Source organism: Panthera leo, chromosome A1 (assembly GCF_018350215.1).
Source record: "Panthera leo isolate Ple1 chromosome A1, P.leo_Ple1_pat1.1, whole genome shotgun sequence".
Lineage (NCBI taxonomy): Eukaryota > Metazoa > Chordata > Mammalia > Carnivora > Felidae > Panthera > Panthera leo.
In genome coordinates, this window is record NC_056679.1 from 45954310 (window position 1) to 45972985 (window position 18676).

At 33.8% G+C, this 18676-nt stretch overlaps 1 protein-coding gene across 2 annotated transcripts in view; it reads right to left on the bottom strand.

Moving 5' to 3' along the window:
- DACH1 (dachshund family transcription factor 1) overlaps positions 1–18676 on the bottom strand; it is a 429942-nt gene that overhangs the window by 33696 nt on the left and 377570 nt on the right. For both annotated transcript variants that reach the window (XM_042927656.1, XM_042927663.1), the window contains 3 exons: positions 12056–12207; positions 3259–3406; positions 109–252 (listed from right to left, as the gene is read on the bottom strand). In XM_042927656.1, the coding sequence (XP_042783590.1) occupies positions 109–252; positions 3259–3406; positions 12056–12207 (444 nt within the window). The remainder of the gene's footprint in view (positions 1–108; positions 253–3258; positions 3407–12055; positions 12208–18676) is intronic.

The following is an 18676-nucleotide window of genomic DNA, read 5'->3' on the forward strand; positions in this document are numbered from 1 at the left end:
GAAGCACTAGACATAGAAAAATATGAAACCACAAACACAGGTTTAACTTGTCTTTTGAGCACTAAAAATTACAGTTAGTTAGCCATGCATAAAGATGCACCCTCTTACCATTTAAGACCCTGAGACTGTCTGTAGAAGCTGCCTGCTTTAGTGTTTGTTCTGCTTGCTCACGCCGTTTGGTCTCAAATTCAAGTGCTTCCTGTAATTTTCTCTTTGCCTTCTTCTCCTTCTTTAGCCTCTTTTGAACTATGGCTAGAAAATAGTGTATATTATATTTAAAAAATTTTTTTGCAATGTTCAAAGTTACAAATGATCTATGTTTTTCATCTATGTATGTATGTGTGTGTATGTGTGTGTGTATATATATTTTCCCCCCTGCTGGGCTGAGTCTACTTATGCAGAGAAAGTTCAAAAAATTCCACCTTGTTCTAAACTAAATCCCAGTGAATATCCAAGGAGGCCAATTTTTATGTAGCTTTGTACTATTATATTATGAAGATACCTTTATTGTCATCAGTTGGGACAGATTTAAGGAGAAATTAATGTTAGTAATTATTTATATACACTGATAAAGGAAGCCTGATTAAATTCTGTGGATTAGTCTCTGCCCTTGAATCAGAATAGTCAGAGTAGTTAGAATAATGCCAACCTTTATAAGCATGCCTCCTTTATGAAGGACCATTTTTTGGACAGCAAATGGAGCATTTCCCCTATAGTTGTTTGCAAAACAGTTAAGAATTTTTCCTTGAAATTTAAAAAGATGCAATAAATATTATTGCATATAGTGAGCTAAATACTCTTAATTATTAACATATAAGCAGTCTTTTGGGGAGATGAAGCTATTGTAATTTGCTCAGAGATATCAATAATTTCTTTAAAGCAAATTTATATGCACTATACCATATTTTAAGCAAATTATATTTTATTCTGCCGAAATCTGGTGGAGAATAAAACCTCACTATAATGATAATAATGTGCTACTGCTGACAATAATGTAGTATTTATATAAAAAAGGAGATTACGATACAAAAAGTTAATTATGATACATCTTCTCCTACTGGACAATTTAAATATCAATAAATGGGAACAGATAAACGATGTTCATAAAGTGTATGTTAACTATACTTTCAGTATGATAATTGTTTCAGCTTTTACAATTTACATAAGGTAGGCAGTCAGCATATGGGGGCATGCAAATGTTTTTCTTTAGAATATATATACATATATATGTATATATATATTTTTTGCTGGTTGATAAACATTGTGGATGTGAATATGACAGAATCAGTATGAGAAAATCCTTCTGGTAGAATTAATCATAAGGAGTAGTCATTCCAAGTTTGCTTTTTGATTTCTTACTGCAGATTAAAGAATAACATTATTATTTAATACAGTGTTTAGTGTGAAAGTGGGGTGCCTGGGTGGCACAGTCGGTCGTGTCTGACTTCGGCTCACGTCATGACCTCATGGTTTGTGAGTTCGAGCCCCACTTCGGGCTCTGTACTGACAGCTTGGAGCCTGCTTCGGATTCTGTGTGTGTGTGTCTCTCTCTGTCTGACACTCCCCTGCTAGCACTCTGTCTCTGTCTCTGTCTCAAAAATAAATAAACATTAAAAAAATAATTTAAAAAATTGTGTGAAAACCATATTAACAAAATCATTTGCCTACTATATCCCTTTCCGAAGATGGGAAATTTCTGAATTTCTGAACAGTAATTTCTGAATTATTTATTTAGATTGTATATTTCCATGGCACTAAAAGCTCAATACCCAGTGCCTTGCCATTGACTGCTTACTGTTTTCTCCTCTGTGATTGAACCAAACGATATCGCCATGTTCTCTCTTCAGCGTAGTACACTGCTTCAACAGATACATTTACAATAGATAAACATTGATAGATATTACCTTTAATTTATTGTTCACAATTAATTAAATGGGAGGTTCATGAGGTGATCTGTGAAATGTTTTGCCCTCTAGTGGTTAAAGAAAAAAATCAAGATAAAGCCTCCAACAGATTTGAACCAATAAAATTCTGAAGTTCTCTCAAGTAACCAAAAGATTACTTTAGGAATTCAAGGATCTACCTTTAAGTCTTGTCCAAAAAAAAAAAAAAAGAAGAAGAAGAAGAAAAAAGAAAAAAAAAATTCTCCAGGTGAGAACAAAATCAAGACATGGTTATCTCATGGAAGATTAACTCTTTGACCAGTCTTCATTATTCACATAGAACACATCCCATTATCAATGTTTATCATGTCCTGATTACTTTAGTACCTAAATCTATATGAAACCACATTATCTAGAAGTGTGCTGTACACGTGCAGTGATGGCTTCCCAAATCAGCCTCATCCCAGGAACCCACTAGATATTGCTTCATAGTAACAAATGAAAACAACCTACTAAGTCCTGCTGGTTTGAAAGACAAAACAGAAACAATGATTTTCAAATAATGGTGTCAAACATATAGAAGGAGAATACATGGAATATTTATATTGTATACTTATTAAATGAGAGAAAAGTTGCTCTCCCTCTGGCGTAGTTAAGATAATGTTATAGTTGAGGCAAAGGGAAAGTTGGTTATAAAAAAATATTCTTAATCTCACAAATAATATAAACACCCACATATGAATGACCTTCAAAATTATCTGTACATGTGCTATAAAGTGTGTTAGAAGAAGGAATTCATAAATTGATAATATTATTATTTTTACCCAATAAAAATTCATATTGGTTTATACATTAATGTGTACTTGACCTTGTTGGATGAAAACGAGCCATTCAGAGAGAAAATTATACAAACACTCAACTTTGGTCATTTGTTCAGATATTCATCAGTCTTCAATTTCAGTTGATAAATATCTTACTAAATCTTCTTCGCTTGAATAGTCAGTATTTCCTATTTTAGCTTTGTGACTTAACTCTTAAGTTTTCAAACGGCAATCGTAAATAAATACAAAATTTTTCTTCATGGCTGTCATCAGAGCTCATTCTTATCTTACTTGTTAAGCTCTATGAGCAATAAAAATTATGTGATTAATGATAAAATATATTTCAATTCCCTGAGGTATGAACAGAAGAGAAACCGTGTACTCTGGGGAAGAAAAAAAATACAATGAGCCCAGGATTCAAATCCTGCTGTGAACTTCAGCGATAGTAAATTAACAAAAAAGCTATATCGTCTCACAGTAAATCACCAAACATAAGTTTGTTCTGTTAAATATTGTATATAAAGTATTAGACTTATTTGGAAGTTTAAAAATACCTCTATTCTTTTGTTCCATAGCCAACTGCTTCTCAAGTGTTTCCCTTAATTCTCTTTCCCTTAAAAAATCCATCTTCAGCTCCGTTTTTTCCAGTTGGACTTGTTTTTCTTGAGCTCTGGCATTATCTATGGCAACTTTCAAGAGCCCCTGTACAAAGAAGGCATTCAGAATTGAAATATTTTGGTGCATAGCACATTTCATTCGTTACTAAAAGCATCTTTAAAAAAGAACCAGCTTATCAAATTCTTTCATTCTTGTACATTCACTCTGCATTCTCTAGGACAAGTACTGTAACTAAAGCACAAAACTTCTAAAACTAATTAAATTGTATTAGGAAGACAAATGTTTTTGCCATGCAGGTTCAATTGCTTCTAATTAGAATATCCAGATCTAAAGCTAAATGCGGGCAGCACATAAGCATGCTAAAAAATAAGAACTGAGAAATGATGATCCAACGTGGTTTACGCAGTCCCAAGTGATCCTAGCAGTGCCCACCTATCTCTTGGAGCTCCTTCTCCACCATTCCCTATTGAGATTATACTGGACACAATGCTTACCTTTGGTTTCTGCACCAGGGATTTGCTCTTTCTGTTCTCTTCCTGAATGCTTTTCCTCCCACTTTTTGCGTGGCTTATGCCCTCACTTCATCTCACCCCTGTGTAGTTGCCAGTCAAGAAAGGCCTTTCCTCATCACCCTATCTGGATTGGCCTTCCAACCCATCTCGTTATTCTCTCCTTAGAACTCTTCATATCATTTATTATTATGTAATATTGTCATGTATGTATTCGTTTACTGCTTTATGCCGTGTCTCTTCCACTAAAATGTAAACTCTCTGAAGCAGGGACATTTTCTTTCACTTAGTACTATGTTCCTAGGGCCCAGAGAGTGCCTACTATACAGGAGATTCCAAAAATTTGATGAATAGAAATTATAATACTAGTATATTTTTCTTGACATATAAAATACACGCAAGGGATCCAAAACCCAGTGTTTAATAGTGCATTGTTTTTAAAAAGTCATTTAAAATGGTTATAATAAATTGAGAATAACTTTTAGGGGACTATTTGACAGTATAACTCAAGAGTATATGGTAAACTATACAACTGAAAATGGAATCTCATATATACATATACGCATATACATAAGAGATATATAAGTTGATTTACTCTTTGATAATTAAAAATTTAGTCATATTCTGAGATTCTTGAAAATGAGATTATGAAAACATATTAAAAAGTATTCTGCATGTGTTCTCTCCCAATATCCTTTAGAAAATTATTAGTAAACATTAGAGCTAAAATTTCTATGCTTATCACCTAGGCAATTAAAAAATGCCTTTTTGAAGTAGAAGATATTTTTGTCCTGGTCTGTGAACACCAGCGACTAAAATTTTCAACTGAAATTATAAATGAAATAGAAGTTGGTTCTATTTTGTACATCTGATCTAGGATATGACCCCTCTTGCAAGAGACAACATAAGCAGTCTGAATCTGGAATTTCAACTCTGGTTTGACTTGTTAGCCCAATAGATTAGCTCATCAACCCTCAGATCAGCTCACCAACATAGCATTATCATAAGCCATTTCATTCTCATTTCAAGCACATATAAATTATTTCATGTCTGTTATACCTGATCCTGAATTTCCTGGTATAATTCTTGTGATATGAAACAAGCTGGAGGGTTTCTACATGGCTGTTTGCCCCTCCCTACTCTTTTGTTTTTAACAATAAAACATAGCTGCTAAGGAAACTGCCATCTTAACTCAATTCAGCAACATTCCTGTGTATGTTTCTTCTTCATCAGGAACAAACAATTAGTAACAAATGAAAGAGATCATTACATCAAGTGCCCTTTTAGATCACCCCAATTAAAACTTTAGTTTAGCTGTATTTTAATTCTAAGATACCAAATTCTAATTTTCTGCTCTGATTGCTCTTGTTGACTTATCTTTGAAAGATGTACTCTCTGTGCAATGTCTAGAGATTATTTAGCAAGATGCCAATGTTGGCACCACTTAATGTGTTGATTGGTTGTATTATCAGTAGCTGTTTAAAATAAATTACTATTAAACTATTATTGTCCTTGGCTGAAAAAACACAATATTTTGGTGTTCTTTAAATATGAAACAATCATTATGAATAAACATGTTGAATAATCTTAAACTGTAACTCTAATTTGTGTAATTTTATATTAATATTTGTTGTAATGTATGAAGTTGCTAAGAGCATTTATGTTTACTGTTTTCTTTTGTTACAGTTGCCGCTAATGTCCCTAATGGTAATACATTACCTATTCCTGCTGATTATGTCTGAAAAATACTAGCTTTAAGATCCAATACCCTCCAGGGACTACTTACAAGCTATATAAAATTAAGTTTCATTTTTAGACTTTAAATCAGTGCGTATCAGTAGGGGTCCAGTGTGAACAAAAATCTGTGCTAGAGCCAAACTGGTACATATGCAAAAATATGTTATTGCTTGTGACAGCTTTGCTGCAAAAAAATACAGAAAACCGATTAAATTTCAGTGCAGCAGGGGGCTGGGAAAGCAATAGCAAGTAGTGTTCACAACATCTACAAATCATTAGGACACCATTTTAACCATCAGTGATAATAGTACTTTCAGATTTGTGTAACTTCTGTAAATTTTCCAGGTAGATCATATGCAAAGGTCACACTAAATGCTGAGTCTCACGTGGACATGTAGTATTGAGCAAAATTCTGTGATGACAATTCTGTGATGATGAATTACAGCAAAACACACAAGGTTTAAAACATGAATTTTTCTCCAGGAGGAGGTCAGTTATGATGTTGGACAATGACAATTCTAAAGAAATGCATTTCAAGTTTACTCTATGGCACAGCAATTATAAGAGACAATGGTTGTTTGGCCTCAAATTTCTTTCTCACGAGGCATGACTGTTGTCATATACATACATATTTTGTCTTCTAGAATGATCTTGTGAATTCAATTATTTTAATCATTTTTCAGAGAATGAGTCTTATACATTTCTTTTCAGAAGGGCATTGTAATTGATCTAGCATTTTTTCAACTATTTTATAACCTAAAAGTACAAATATCTGCTTGTATAAGAGAACCTACAGTAATACTGATAGGAAGGAAACATTTCTTAATCTACTATTTAGATCCTAGAGAAAAGCTTCCTTCACCATATTTGTTTTTTATACAAAAATTGTTTCAGAATCAGATGGTATCAGAATCAAAGTTCTTTGAGTGTAACTGGAATTAATGTGACAAAATTCCGCTCAATAATGCATTGCCTCTAATGAGAGTAAACATCCTAGTTGAAGGGGATTTTAGTGATTGCCCATTCTAATTAAAGCTTTTTGAAGTTGAAAAAAAAAAAAAAACAAAACAAAACAAGGTCCAGATAAAACAGATGATTTGTCTAAAATCCCAAACTGGTAAATTGACTATGCTTAGATCAGAACTCTCAAGCTTATTTAAACCTTTTTTTTTTTTCCTTTTAGTGTTTCTTTCCAGGATGAGAAAGAGGAGTGTCCTTAGAAACCAGGAAATTTTGTACACAAATATATAAAAGAACAGTGTCAACCAATACATTTTCACAGAAGCTCTTATAACAAGAGATACAACTATACTTAGTTTAACATGGTTACTGTTCTCCAAAGTCAGTCAATAACAGACACTCCCTCAAAAGCACTTCCAGGTATAAAACCCATCTTGTGATTATTTGATCATGTATGGCAATGTGGCAACATGGGCTCTGTTATTATCCTACCTATGTTTAAATCCAGACTCCCATCACTATAATATGGCCTTGATCAAAAAACTTGTCTGCCTCCATTTACTCATCTGTAACATGGAGCTAATAATGAGATCCACTGTGTGGGATTATAAAGATGATTCAATGTAATATCATATAGAGTTCGCATAGTGATGAACTGTGGACATGGTGATTTATAGTAAGAAAGATATATTTGGTCTTCATCTCAATCCTGGCACAGAGGTCCTACAATGGGTGGAATTTCCTAAGTGAAAAGAGCAAAAAGGTGAAAAGGGTGTGTTTTGTTATTCACAATAAGCCCTTCTCAACTACACCAGAGTTCATTTTAACCAGGTGACTTTTGGAAAGCCCTAAGGATTTAGGCTGGTTGACAGGGGAACTAACTCTGTGATTAGAGGGATGGAACTTTCAGCCACACCCCCCTGATCTGTGGGAGGACAGAAGGGCTGTAAGTTGAATTAATCGAGAATGTGGGTGATTTAATCAATCACACCAATATAATGGAAACTCTATGAAAACTCAACAGAGTTCAAAAAGTGCTCAAAGAGCTTCTAGGTTGGTCAACATCTGGAGGTACTGGGGAGGTGGTGTGCTCAGAGAAGGCATGAGAGCTCGGCACCCCTTCCCACATACCATGCCTTATGGTCTTCCATCTGACTGTACCTGAGTTATGTCCCTTGATAGCAAACTGGTAATCTAGTAAGGAAGATGTTTTCCTGAGATCTGTGAACTGCTCTAGCTAATTAATTGAAACCAAGATGGGGGTGATGGGAACCTCTGATCGTAGCTGCTTGGTCAGTAGCATGGGATATAACCTGGGCTTGCAATTTTCATCTGGCATTTGGGGAGGGGGCAATCTTGTGGAACTGAACTCTTAACCTGTGGGATGTGATGCTATCCCAGGTAGATAATTGAGTTAAATTGTAGGGTCTCCAGCCAGTGCTGCAGAATTGCTTGATGTGGAAAAAACTATCCGACTTTTGGTGAGCAAGTGTCGGAGGTGAAGTGATGTTGTAGTAGGATATTGAGAGCAGAAGACAAACACAGGAGTATTTTTTTTCTATATAATGACACATTAAGATTGTTCAGTAACTGTTAGTTTTTACTAGTATCATTATTATTATTGTAGTGGTGGTACACAATGTAAATTAGTAAGTACGGTATATAGTCCAGACCTTTAAGAGATAATGCTATTCTCTTGAGCACAGTAAACTGTGTTTAGAATACTGGATATATTTCACTGTTGTTTTTTTTTTTGTTTTGTTTTGTTTTGTTTTAATGAGCTCTCTCCATGAATTGGTAATGAGAACAAAAAGAAAACTTCTATAAACATAATTAAACATAAAAAGATATAATGTAACACCAATATATCTGATCTCAGTCTACCCATGTTTTGAAGCCAATGTCCTATTTTGTGTACCTTTTTGAAAGTTTCCTCCTAATTATTTTTATCTGTTATAATTAAAATGACATATTAAAAATGCAAATAAAAACTATTAACTTTTAAAATGTATAAAATATAATAGGATTGGCTGTGGCATTGAAATGTAAAGACTAGAAGATACATTATCAGTGTTTTGGCCTTAGTAGTAAGTCAGATTCTTCTTCCTCTTCTTTTGTCAAACACAAATTAGAGAATACTTTTTAAGTCCCATAGTTGGATTATTTTATTTATTAGGCCATAGTGATGCCATCTGGGACTGCCATTTATTGTGGTTTTAACAACCCTTTTAGCTCTTCTTTGTTTATATTAATTCCTCCATATAGGCAAATCATAGTGAACCAAACTCCCATCACATATCACCTTATGGCATCTATCTTTAATGCTATTCTTACCCCTAACTAAATATCACATTCTCTACCTTATTTTACCTTTGTTTTTAATTTACCTATTCTTATTTGAATATTTGTAAGTCATTTTAAGTTATTTTTATAATAAGATAAACAATGTAAATTATTTGTTCCCAATCCTCTGTACAAATAGGTTGTAGCTATGCTTTACAGCATGAAAGCTTGGATTGAGAATAATGAGTAAAATTCTCCTTTAAGTGTGTTAATTGGGTAGCCCACGTTCGAAGGTGTCACATTCAGTAAATTGACACTAAAATTCTATTTCCTCACTTAAATTCTCATAGGGAGTTCTCCATGGACATGTTTGAATAAGGAAGCCATAATAAAATATTGCCACATAGAGAAAGACAAAATCCACATAAAATAATTATTTTTTATAAAAGCAAAATCTGGAATGAATCCGTATCACTCAAGTGAAATTACTATCCTTTATGGAAGATACACATATTTAGTATATAGAGTACATTTAAAAATACTAGTGTATAGTATTTTTCTACAGGTCCTCTTTTAAAGCAAAAAAAAAAAATTATGAAAATTCAATTTGGATATGTCATGTAATGGACATCTGTACTAACCATTACAAATCTGAAAATTGAGATTTATCAAATATAGAATATCATGATATGAAATTATTTAATATTAGAAAACAAAATCTTAAACACATTATTTTGAAGGGTTTTTGGTCATTAATTGTAAGAAAAATAGACTTCTATACATTAAATTTAAATACAACCCAATGTCTTAAGTTTAATTAAAATAGTAAATATACATAATAAACTTTAATTTCACACATGGGATTGTATGATTTGAAACATGTAAACATTTTTAACTCCATTTTTTCCATTGCCATCCTGATAAAATATCTCCAAAAGAAATATGGAGCTTTAAACTTACCACACAAAAAGCATGTTACCATTTTGAAATAGAAAGCAGAGAACCCCATTATATATAATTGAAATTGCAGAGGAAATTGAGGTAGGCAGAATGTAATTACCCAAATTAGAATTTGGACAGCAAACACATTTATACTGTATGCCCAATAAGCCAGGGTCATGACTGCTTAAACATTCTATACCATTCCTAGGATATTACTATAACTCAATAAATGTGGCAATAATAAAGGAACTAGCATTCGCAACTTTTTGCAAAATGATGTGAAACCATTATTGAACATAAATCCAGTATATATGTGTGTATATGCATGTGTACATGTGTTTATACATGTATGTGTGTGCGTGTGTATATATTGCATATGTGTGTGTATTCCTATGCATGGAACTCAGTAATATTTTTAATTTTTATTTTACCTTATGTACTTATATGTGAATGCACTGAAGTGGACAAGTATAATTTATTTTCAACAAAATATTCTTACTGTAGGTGTTCTGACTTTGACAGACCCAGATCCCCATGACTGGGGACTAACGATAAACAATTTAGCTTGCCTTGACTATTGTCCCACCATCAACTCTTGCTAAAATATGTCCTCAAGGTTGACTGGAAGGTCAGAAAGAGAGTATATTAAATCTAGAGATACCTTCAATAACATATATGTCCAAAATCTGTACATTTTAAAAATGGGGTTTTCTCTTCATTCTTGTTTTTTGGAAGAAATAATTATAGTTTGAGGTGATGCAGATACATTTCTAGTCTGGGAAACCTGGTGTGGGATAGGTGGAGAAATATTCCCAAGCCAGCAGTATGTGACTTAGAGATTTGGTATTCACACACAATGCAAGAGCCCATGTGTGAACCCATTCTTGAGATGAGCAAGCTGGTTTATACTGATGATACCCAGAAATGTTTTCTCTGCTGAAACTGAAATTAAATGACCACTTTGCTCCTTAAACACATTTTAGTTAATGAAGATACATATAACTGGATGGAGAATTTTAAGTAAACCCTTAGCTTTTTCTTTGCTTCATATGGAGTTGTAAACATAACAAAATTAATTATTCCCTTATTTTCAGAGTGTAAACTCAGAAATGTTGAGGGATATTTTCTGAAATCATTTAATTTAACAAAAGAAAAATTCATTAAAAACTCCACCTCATTAAAAAAAACAATAATATGGGTCAAATTTAGAAAAAAAATCTTATGTTTATTTAAAAATATAATCAATTATTTGGCCTTGATTAAGTTTAGGCTAGATTGATGATTTATTTCAATTACTGAGATATAAAACCTAAAGTTGAATACAGTTCTGGAGACTCTAATTACATTAGTATTAAAAATGCCACATTAATAGATGAGAAGATATGTTACATTAAAGGCCTTCTGTTATGTCCTTGGAGAGGTAAATAAAATTAATTACATTTCTACTGGGAGAAAGTTTAATATGGTAGGAAATGTGTACAGAAAAATATCACTAAGAATCAAGTACTAGCATAAAAAATTTAAAAAAGAAAACACAACAAAAGTAACAGCACAGTATCTTCAAGCACATTCTTACTATTAGCTACTCCAAATATGGAGAAATAAAGGGCAAAAATCTCCATCTGGGGTCCACATGATCGCTTCATGTGTGGGCAAGAAAATTATGCTTTCTTGTATCCCAAACACTCTTATTATTTTGGCTCCATGCTCTATGTTATTGTTAACTGTAAGTATTTTTGATTCATAATGTACTGTACGTAAAATATACATCCTGGGGACTACATAGGAAATCCGTGCAAAGTTTTGTATAGCTTTTTGAAGTCTGTTCTTTGAAGAAACCCTATTAACTGAAACAAATTTATTTATGAAAGAAGGGATTTTTTGGATTCTTTTATATTAGACATATTTTAAGTGACTAAACATATCATTTCCTCACTGGAAGGCCAACAGTTTAAAAATAACCAAATATTTATTAGAACTGGTGTGCCGTCGTTTAGTAAATCAGACAAACTTAAACAGTTAGATTCCTCCCATCAGTTGGCAATAAGGAGAGCATTGAGGCAGAATGATTTTTCAAATGCCCAGGTCATTTTCACTGAAGCTTTTATTAAGGCTGCGTATACATATTTCTAAACCAGTTTGAGTAGTGTAGCAAGTTTAAAATCTTCAACTGCTGGAAAAAGTTCAATGTCATGATTCAGGCAATCTCATGAGTGGCTTAAGCTGGAATAGTATGAATTTGGGAAAAATTCACAGCTTGAGTCTTCCCTGTTCCTTTCTTCCAGGTTACAAAAAGGCCTACCTGTATGTTAGTCAGCAGGGTCTCTATGGAAGACAATCCATCAGGAAACAGAAAAGGAGGCGGAAAACCTGGAGGTAGTGGTTGTCCATGCCCAGTTAGAGAAAGTTTGTCAAGGCTGTCTCTTGCGGTTGGTGTGGAAAGCGGGGTCTCATCTGTATGTGATTGAAACAAAAATATAGAACAAGTTACGCTTGTCTGTTTTTATTAGACCTCAGTAATGGCTTCCCTAGTGGTTTCCAGAACATTTATTGCAAATTGGTTCCTGCTATCAGGAGAAAATGCTTTCTGCTGAATTTTCTTTAATGAAAAAGCTGTGGAGATACAACAAGATAACATTAATGAGTAACTTTATAAGCCTTTTAAATGCAGTCTCTAATGAGACTGAGTTTACAGTGCCATAGAATCTTTTTAAAACAAATATTATCTCACATATAGTTGTGATAATATACTCAGGCTGACTTTATGGGCACCTTCCCAATTATCTCATTTTAGTTTGTTCTGTTTGGATTGACAATAGAATATTTCTAGAGCTTCATATAAAAGAAATGCTTTGTATATTAGTGTGTTGCTCAATTAACCCTTCCTTTATATCAATGATTTGTTCAAATATATTCTTAAGGAATCTACAAAAGGACGTACAATTAAAATTTGTCATTTTACGACTAAAAAGAAAAACCGGAATCAAATATATTCCGAAATTATAAACGAATTATTCAGTATCATTAAAACTAAAGGGCTAATTCTATTGACCCTGAACACTTTTTACCTTCTGATTGAAAAACTAGCCCTTTATACATGAAAAAGGAGTCTAAAGAAAGGATAATGAAACACAACGTCCATAACAATATTTAGAAAATCAAATATAAAACCCTCTAAGATAAATTAATCTTTACTTTATTTATTGAATATTCTTCAAAATTTTAAGCAACTCAGAGTAATGTCTCGATGTGGATTCCTTTTACTCTCACGGTGAAATCTTTTCATTCAGCTCTTTATTATTTAAACATTTTTTTTTACAGTTTCATTTCAGACACCAACGTTATGGCTTATTTTAGTTTATTATATCACAGAGAAAATTTTATTCATGGCAGGATTCTCAATTTTATAAATATTTTCATATTTCACCCCAGGAAAATTAATCAGAGCAATGTATTTGCACAGTCCTGATAGGATCTCTCAATTTTGCAAGTGGCTAAAAACTTCAGCACACTTGCCTTTATGCTTATAATTTGATTCCACTGTTCTCGATCATTCCTTTATTTTCCATTACAACACCTAACCACACAACACGTTTTCCAATTACCTCTCTCTGGGGCAGAAATATGGAAGTAGGCACCTCTCTGTCTCTAACTAATGTCAGAACAAGTTAAGTTCATCTCCCTCACCTTTCCACATTTCTAGTTAACAGGCCAAAAGGGAAGAGAAGTTGGGGAGGAGAGTATCGGACACAGGCTTTCTTTCTATTAACTGCCTCTCTTCTCACACTACACTCACTCCCTCTGCGGTTTCTCCTTTCACTCCCTTCTCTGTTGACTTACTGACAGGCGATCTGAGGCCGCAGGTTCTAGAAGAAGAAACGGAGTTAAGCAGCTAAAGTAGGACTCTCTGTGTTATTTTTTTTTATCACCCTTGTCACTGGGGGTTGAAGAAAGACTGCCGTGCAGGGGTAGGGCTACTGCATGGCTAATGTGATCAAGATGATCTTGGACACCCTTTACCTAGCTGTCATAAATTACTCCTCCAGACCAAGGCTGCTAGTGTTTTCTCATAATAGCTCCAAAAAGGCGCTTGTTAAACATCTATGTGCATGTGAAATTGTTTAAGAATGGAGAGCAATATTTTTCGATCAGCATCACCTTCGCTGTCACATGCTAAAGAAAATGTGGCTTAATAGATCATGGGGATAATAATTGCTTGTCTCTTGAAGAGAGGCATAGAACCAGATGACCACCTGAATTTGCTTTCAGCTTTAGAGACTGATTCCACAATTCTTTAAAGATCGTCTAAGAAAAAAGCACGATATGAATGTACACACACACACACACACACACACACACACATACATACACACACATTTGAGTATAAGTTCCATCATTCCCATGACTATTTGATGTAACTTCAATACATTTATGCTTGACTATGTTTGGCTGTTGTGCAAATTAATTAATAAAATCACTCATGACACACATATTTACATAGCTAACACTTACTTAACATAAACAATGTGCTAGACACTGAGGACAGAAGGCTTAAAAACACAATCTACAAACCTCAAGTAGCTTAACCTGGACTGGAGTGACTGATCCCAATTGTTAGTAGCCAATTCCTATAGTTAGTGAAATATTTTGTCCCCCAACATTATTTCATTAGCTACTCTATTTTTCCCAATATAGGATTCAAATTGTTCTGTGTGTGTGTGTGTGTGTGTGTGTGTGTGTGTGTGTGTGTGTGAGTGTGTGTGTGTGTGTGTGTGTGCGTGCGTGTGTGTGTGTGATCTATTTTTCTGCAGTTGCTTCAGTGGAATCCTCATGCTCATCTTGGTCCTCACGGTTTCAACTATCATTTGGTATAGACTTGCATGATTGGGTTCATTCATTAGTCATTTTATATAGGAGAGATATTACATAAGGCCACTCTAAATATGAAGCTAAGAAACAGTAAAATTTAGAGCACAGTGACAACTAAAGAAATGAAAATAAAGGGTGATTCTTAAGATCAATATATATTTTTGAAAAGAAGACACACTAATCAAAGATCAAACATACAAAACAAAAATATTCCTTTGGGCTTCAAGACCCTACTAAAAAGTTGTCATCTTGTGGCAATTAACATCATAGAAAGTCTCATTGAGTCTCCTTACAAAGATGGTAAAATTGGGAATATAGTTCTTCCTTTTGAAATAAAAATGACCTTTGATATCCTAAATGCTCTAAGAAGATTAAAGCAAATGTTTGAGAGTCCAGACAACATGGAAAAGAGTTTTAACATTACCTAATCTCCACTGACTTCAAACAGTGAACAATGATGAAGCACAAATTCACAAAACACCTTATTCCAAATTGATATATCTGCACATACTTTTTTAAGTTTTGTTTGTAAAAGAAAGTTTGTCAGATGGCATGCTCTTTGGATTATCACAACATTTGACAATGTAATCTGTCTTCTGTTCTTGAATATTTTGCTTTCAAATAATTTTAAACTTATGAAGGGTTACAAGAATTGGACAAAGAATTCCTAGATACTCCTGGGGTGGGTTGCATGGTAGTCCCCTAAAATATACATCCATGCCTAATCCCCGGAACCTCGGAATGGTAGCTTGCTTGGAAAGAGGATTTTTACAGATGTGATTAAGTTAAACATCTTGAGGTGAGGACATCATCTGGGTTTAGGATGGATGCTGAATCCAATGACAAGTGTCATTATAAGAGAAAAGCAGAGGGAGACTTGACAGAGACAGGAGAGATCCACAGTCAAGAGGAAGAGGCAGAGTGGAGAGGGAGACGGAGATCAGAATTTCCCAGCCATAGTAAATGCATGATGCTGACAGACACCAAAAGCTACAAGAAGTAACGAATGGATTCTCCTTTATAGTCTCTTGCACGGGGTGGGGCTTATGCCTGCGAATACTTTGACTTTAGACCTCTGGCTTCCAGAACTCCAGAAAGAAAATTAATTTTTGTTGTTTTAAGCCGTCAAGATTGTGGCAATTTGTTAAATCAGCCCTAGAAAATGAATCAACTCCTTACTCAAATTCACCAATTGTTTGTATTTTGCCATGTTTACTTTGAAATTATTTCTCTGCTCTCTCCCTCTCTTCTTCTGTGTGTATGTTTACATATGTTTGAACCATCTTCCCTTTTAATCCTAAAACATCAATGCACATTTCATAAGTATAAGGACACACTCTTACCTGACCACAGTAACTATAAAATCAGCAAGAATAACACACAGAGAATACTATTGTTTAATCAAGAGTTTCTATCCCGATTTCATTATTTGTAGGATATTTTACTGTAAAGAGTTAAATAATTAATACATCTTATAATGTACTTGACAAATACTTGGGGAATATTTTCTCTGGGTTTGTGGTTATATACTAGCCACTAAGATGGCCTCTGGTGATTCCTCCCTCCTGTTACTCACATCCTTTCTAGAACCTTCCCCCTTAATCTGAGTCAGATCTAACAAACAGAGAAAAACAAATGTGTTAGTCTGTCACTTCCAAGATTTGGTTATAAAAACTTATAGTTTCCATTTTCCTCTCTCTCTTTCTATTATATTTCTTGCCCTGGGAAAAACCAGCTGTCCTGTCATGAGACAACCCTGTGGAGGTACACATGACAAGGAACTGAGGCCTGCCAGAAACCATGTGAGTTGGCTTGAAAGCAGATTCCCCCTGCCCGGTTGAACCTTTACATGAGGCTATAACACAAGCTGACAGCAGAGCTGAAACCTCATGAGAGACCTTAAACCAGAAGCACCTAGCTAAGTTGCATCCAAATCCTGATCCACAGAAATTGAGATTTTAAATGTGTCATGGTTTAAGCCACTAATTGTTGGTACAATTTGTTACACGGCTATTGATAACTAGAATAGGACCTCACATTTTGAATACTTTGGATTATGTATAGAAAATGACTTAGTGTCCAAGGTGTATCAACCACTTTGGACATGTAACAACTTCTTCAGGCTTCGATTTTCTCAAATTAATATATATATATATATATATATATATATATATATATATATATATATATTTCAACCTATATATATACTGAATGAAACAAACTCTAGTGTCATGCAAATGTAAAATTTCACATTCTCTATTATCTCTTATAAAAATTCTTAAAAATTAGTTGAGTGGATGGGGCACCTGGGTGGCTCAGTCGGTTAAGCGTCGGACTTCAGCTCAGGTCGTGATCTCACAGTTCATGAGTTCGAGCCCCGCATCAGGCTGACAGCTCAGAGCATGGAGCCTGCTTTGGATTCTGTGTCTTCCTCTCTCCCTGCCCTCCCCCATTCATACTCTGTCTCTCTCTGTCTCAAATAAATATTAAAAAATTAAAAAAATAGTTGAGTGGACATTCCACCCATATTTACTGGAGATTTCACCTATATTGACTGAAAAAGAATTGAATCACATAAACACAAAATTCCAAAGCAAGTTATTAATTATATAGGTTTACAAATTCCATTTTACAAGGATTCTTAAATTTTCTGGCTTCATTTTATCAAATTAGAAAAAGTTCAACCATTTATAAGACAGGCACTCCCTACACCTGGGATGGAAAATTAGATGCAGGGAAGGGTATGTCCTCCTAAGAATAAAGTAAGCACTTTTGAAAGCCACACTAACTAGGGTACAATTTTTTAAGTACTCCATATCCATAGGGGACCAGTAGTTATGCCAGTTCTCAAAGGAGTTCTTGTTATTTTTAAATTCCTAAAAAAGAGTGGTTTATAACTTTCTTGTATTTTAATTCAGTTGCAGGGAACCACAGTGGTTTTCTAAAGGAAAATAGAACTGCACATAATACAATGTCATAAATGATTTCATCTGTTAACCAGAAAAATACTGATTAACATTTTAATAATTATATAATAAGTATAATGACAGTTATAACAACATACAATCAATTAGGATCAACTAGGATATAATGGACAAGATAAATAGAAAGCAGAGATGGAAGATAAGAAAACGTTTATAAATCCAAAATCAATGAAGTATGAAAAAATGATATTTCATTCTGCTCATCATTTCATCTCATGATTTTCCTTGTATTTTAAGTCACATATCAATAAATGACTATCAGTAAGATTGATGCCTCTGTAAGACAGCTTTTTTTTCCATCCAATCTTATCACACGTAACAATTTAGCAGGATATCCTAAGGAACAATGTTGTTTAAAAAAATAATGGGCCTCTACTTTTAAAATGTTTTCTTTCCTGTTAATAAAATCTACTCAGTTGTTATTTTCATAACTAATCCCTTTGGGTTTGAATTATATATTCTCTTTCAAGTTCTTGTGTGTGTGTGTGTGTGTGTGTGTGTGTGTGTGTCTTTTTGTATCTGATGTCTTTTATTACATCATAAATTCCAAGTACAAAAATATTCACTTTTAGAAAACCATACGTTCCAAGGGAATTCACATTTATTCATCTTGATGTAAGTAGATAGCAACACTATTAAAATAAAAAAGTCTCTCTATTTAATGTTTACAAGTGATCTGGGATTTTGTATGAAAATATTATATTTTTATACTGGAAAAGTGAAAAAAATGTTGACAAAAATTCTAGAGAATACGATAATCTCTATGAATATTTATTTATCAAAATATGAATGTTTCTTTGCCCCTTTTTGTTACATTTCTATCACAATTATATAGAAAGTTACATTTATTGGTGGTTTTTTTTAAACTCATCGGCCACATCATTCAACTGGAGTACGGGCACGAATAATCTAAAATACCAAGGGTTGGTGTTTAAAAGATTTATTTGAAACTTATATTCAGGCATCAGACACAGTCATTCAAGTTGAGTTCAATCATAATCTCAACCCTAGTTCACTCCTACTGTAGGACGCTTGGTTTAATTTGGCAATGGAAACTAACAATAAAGTAG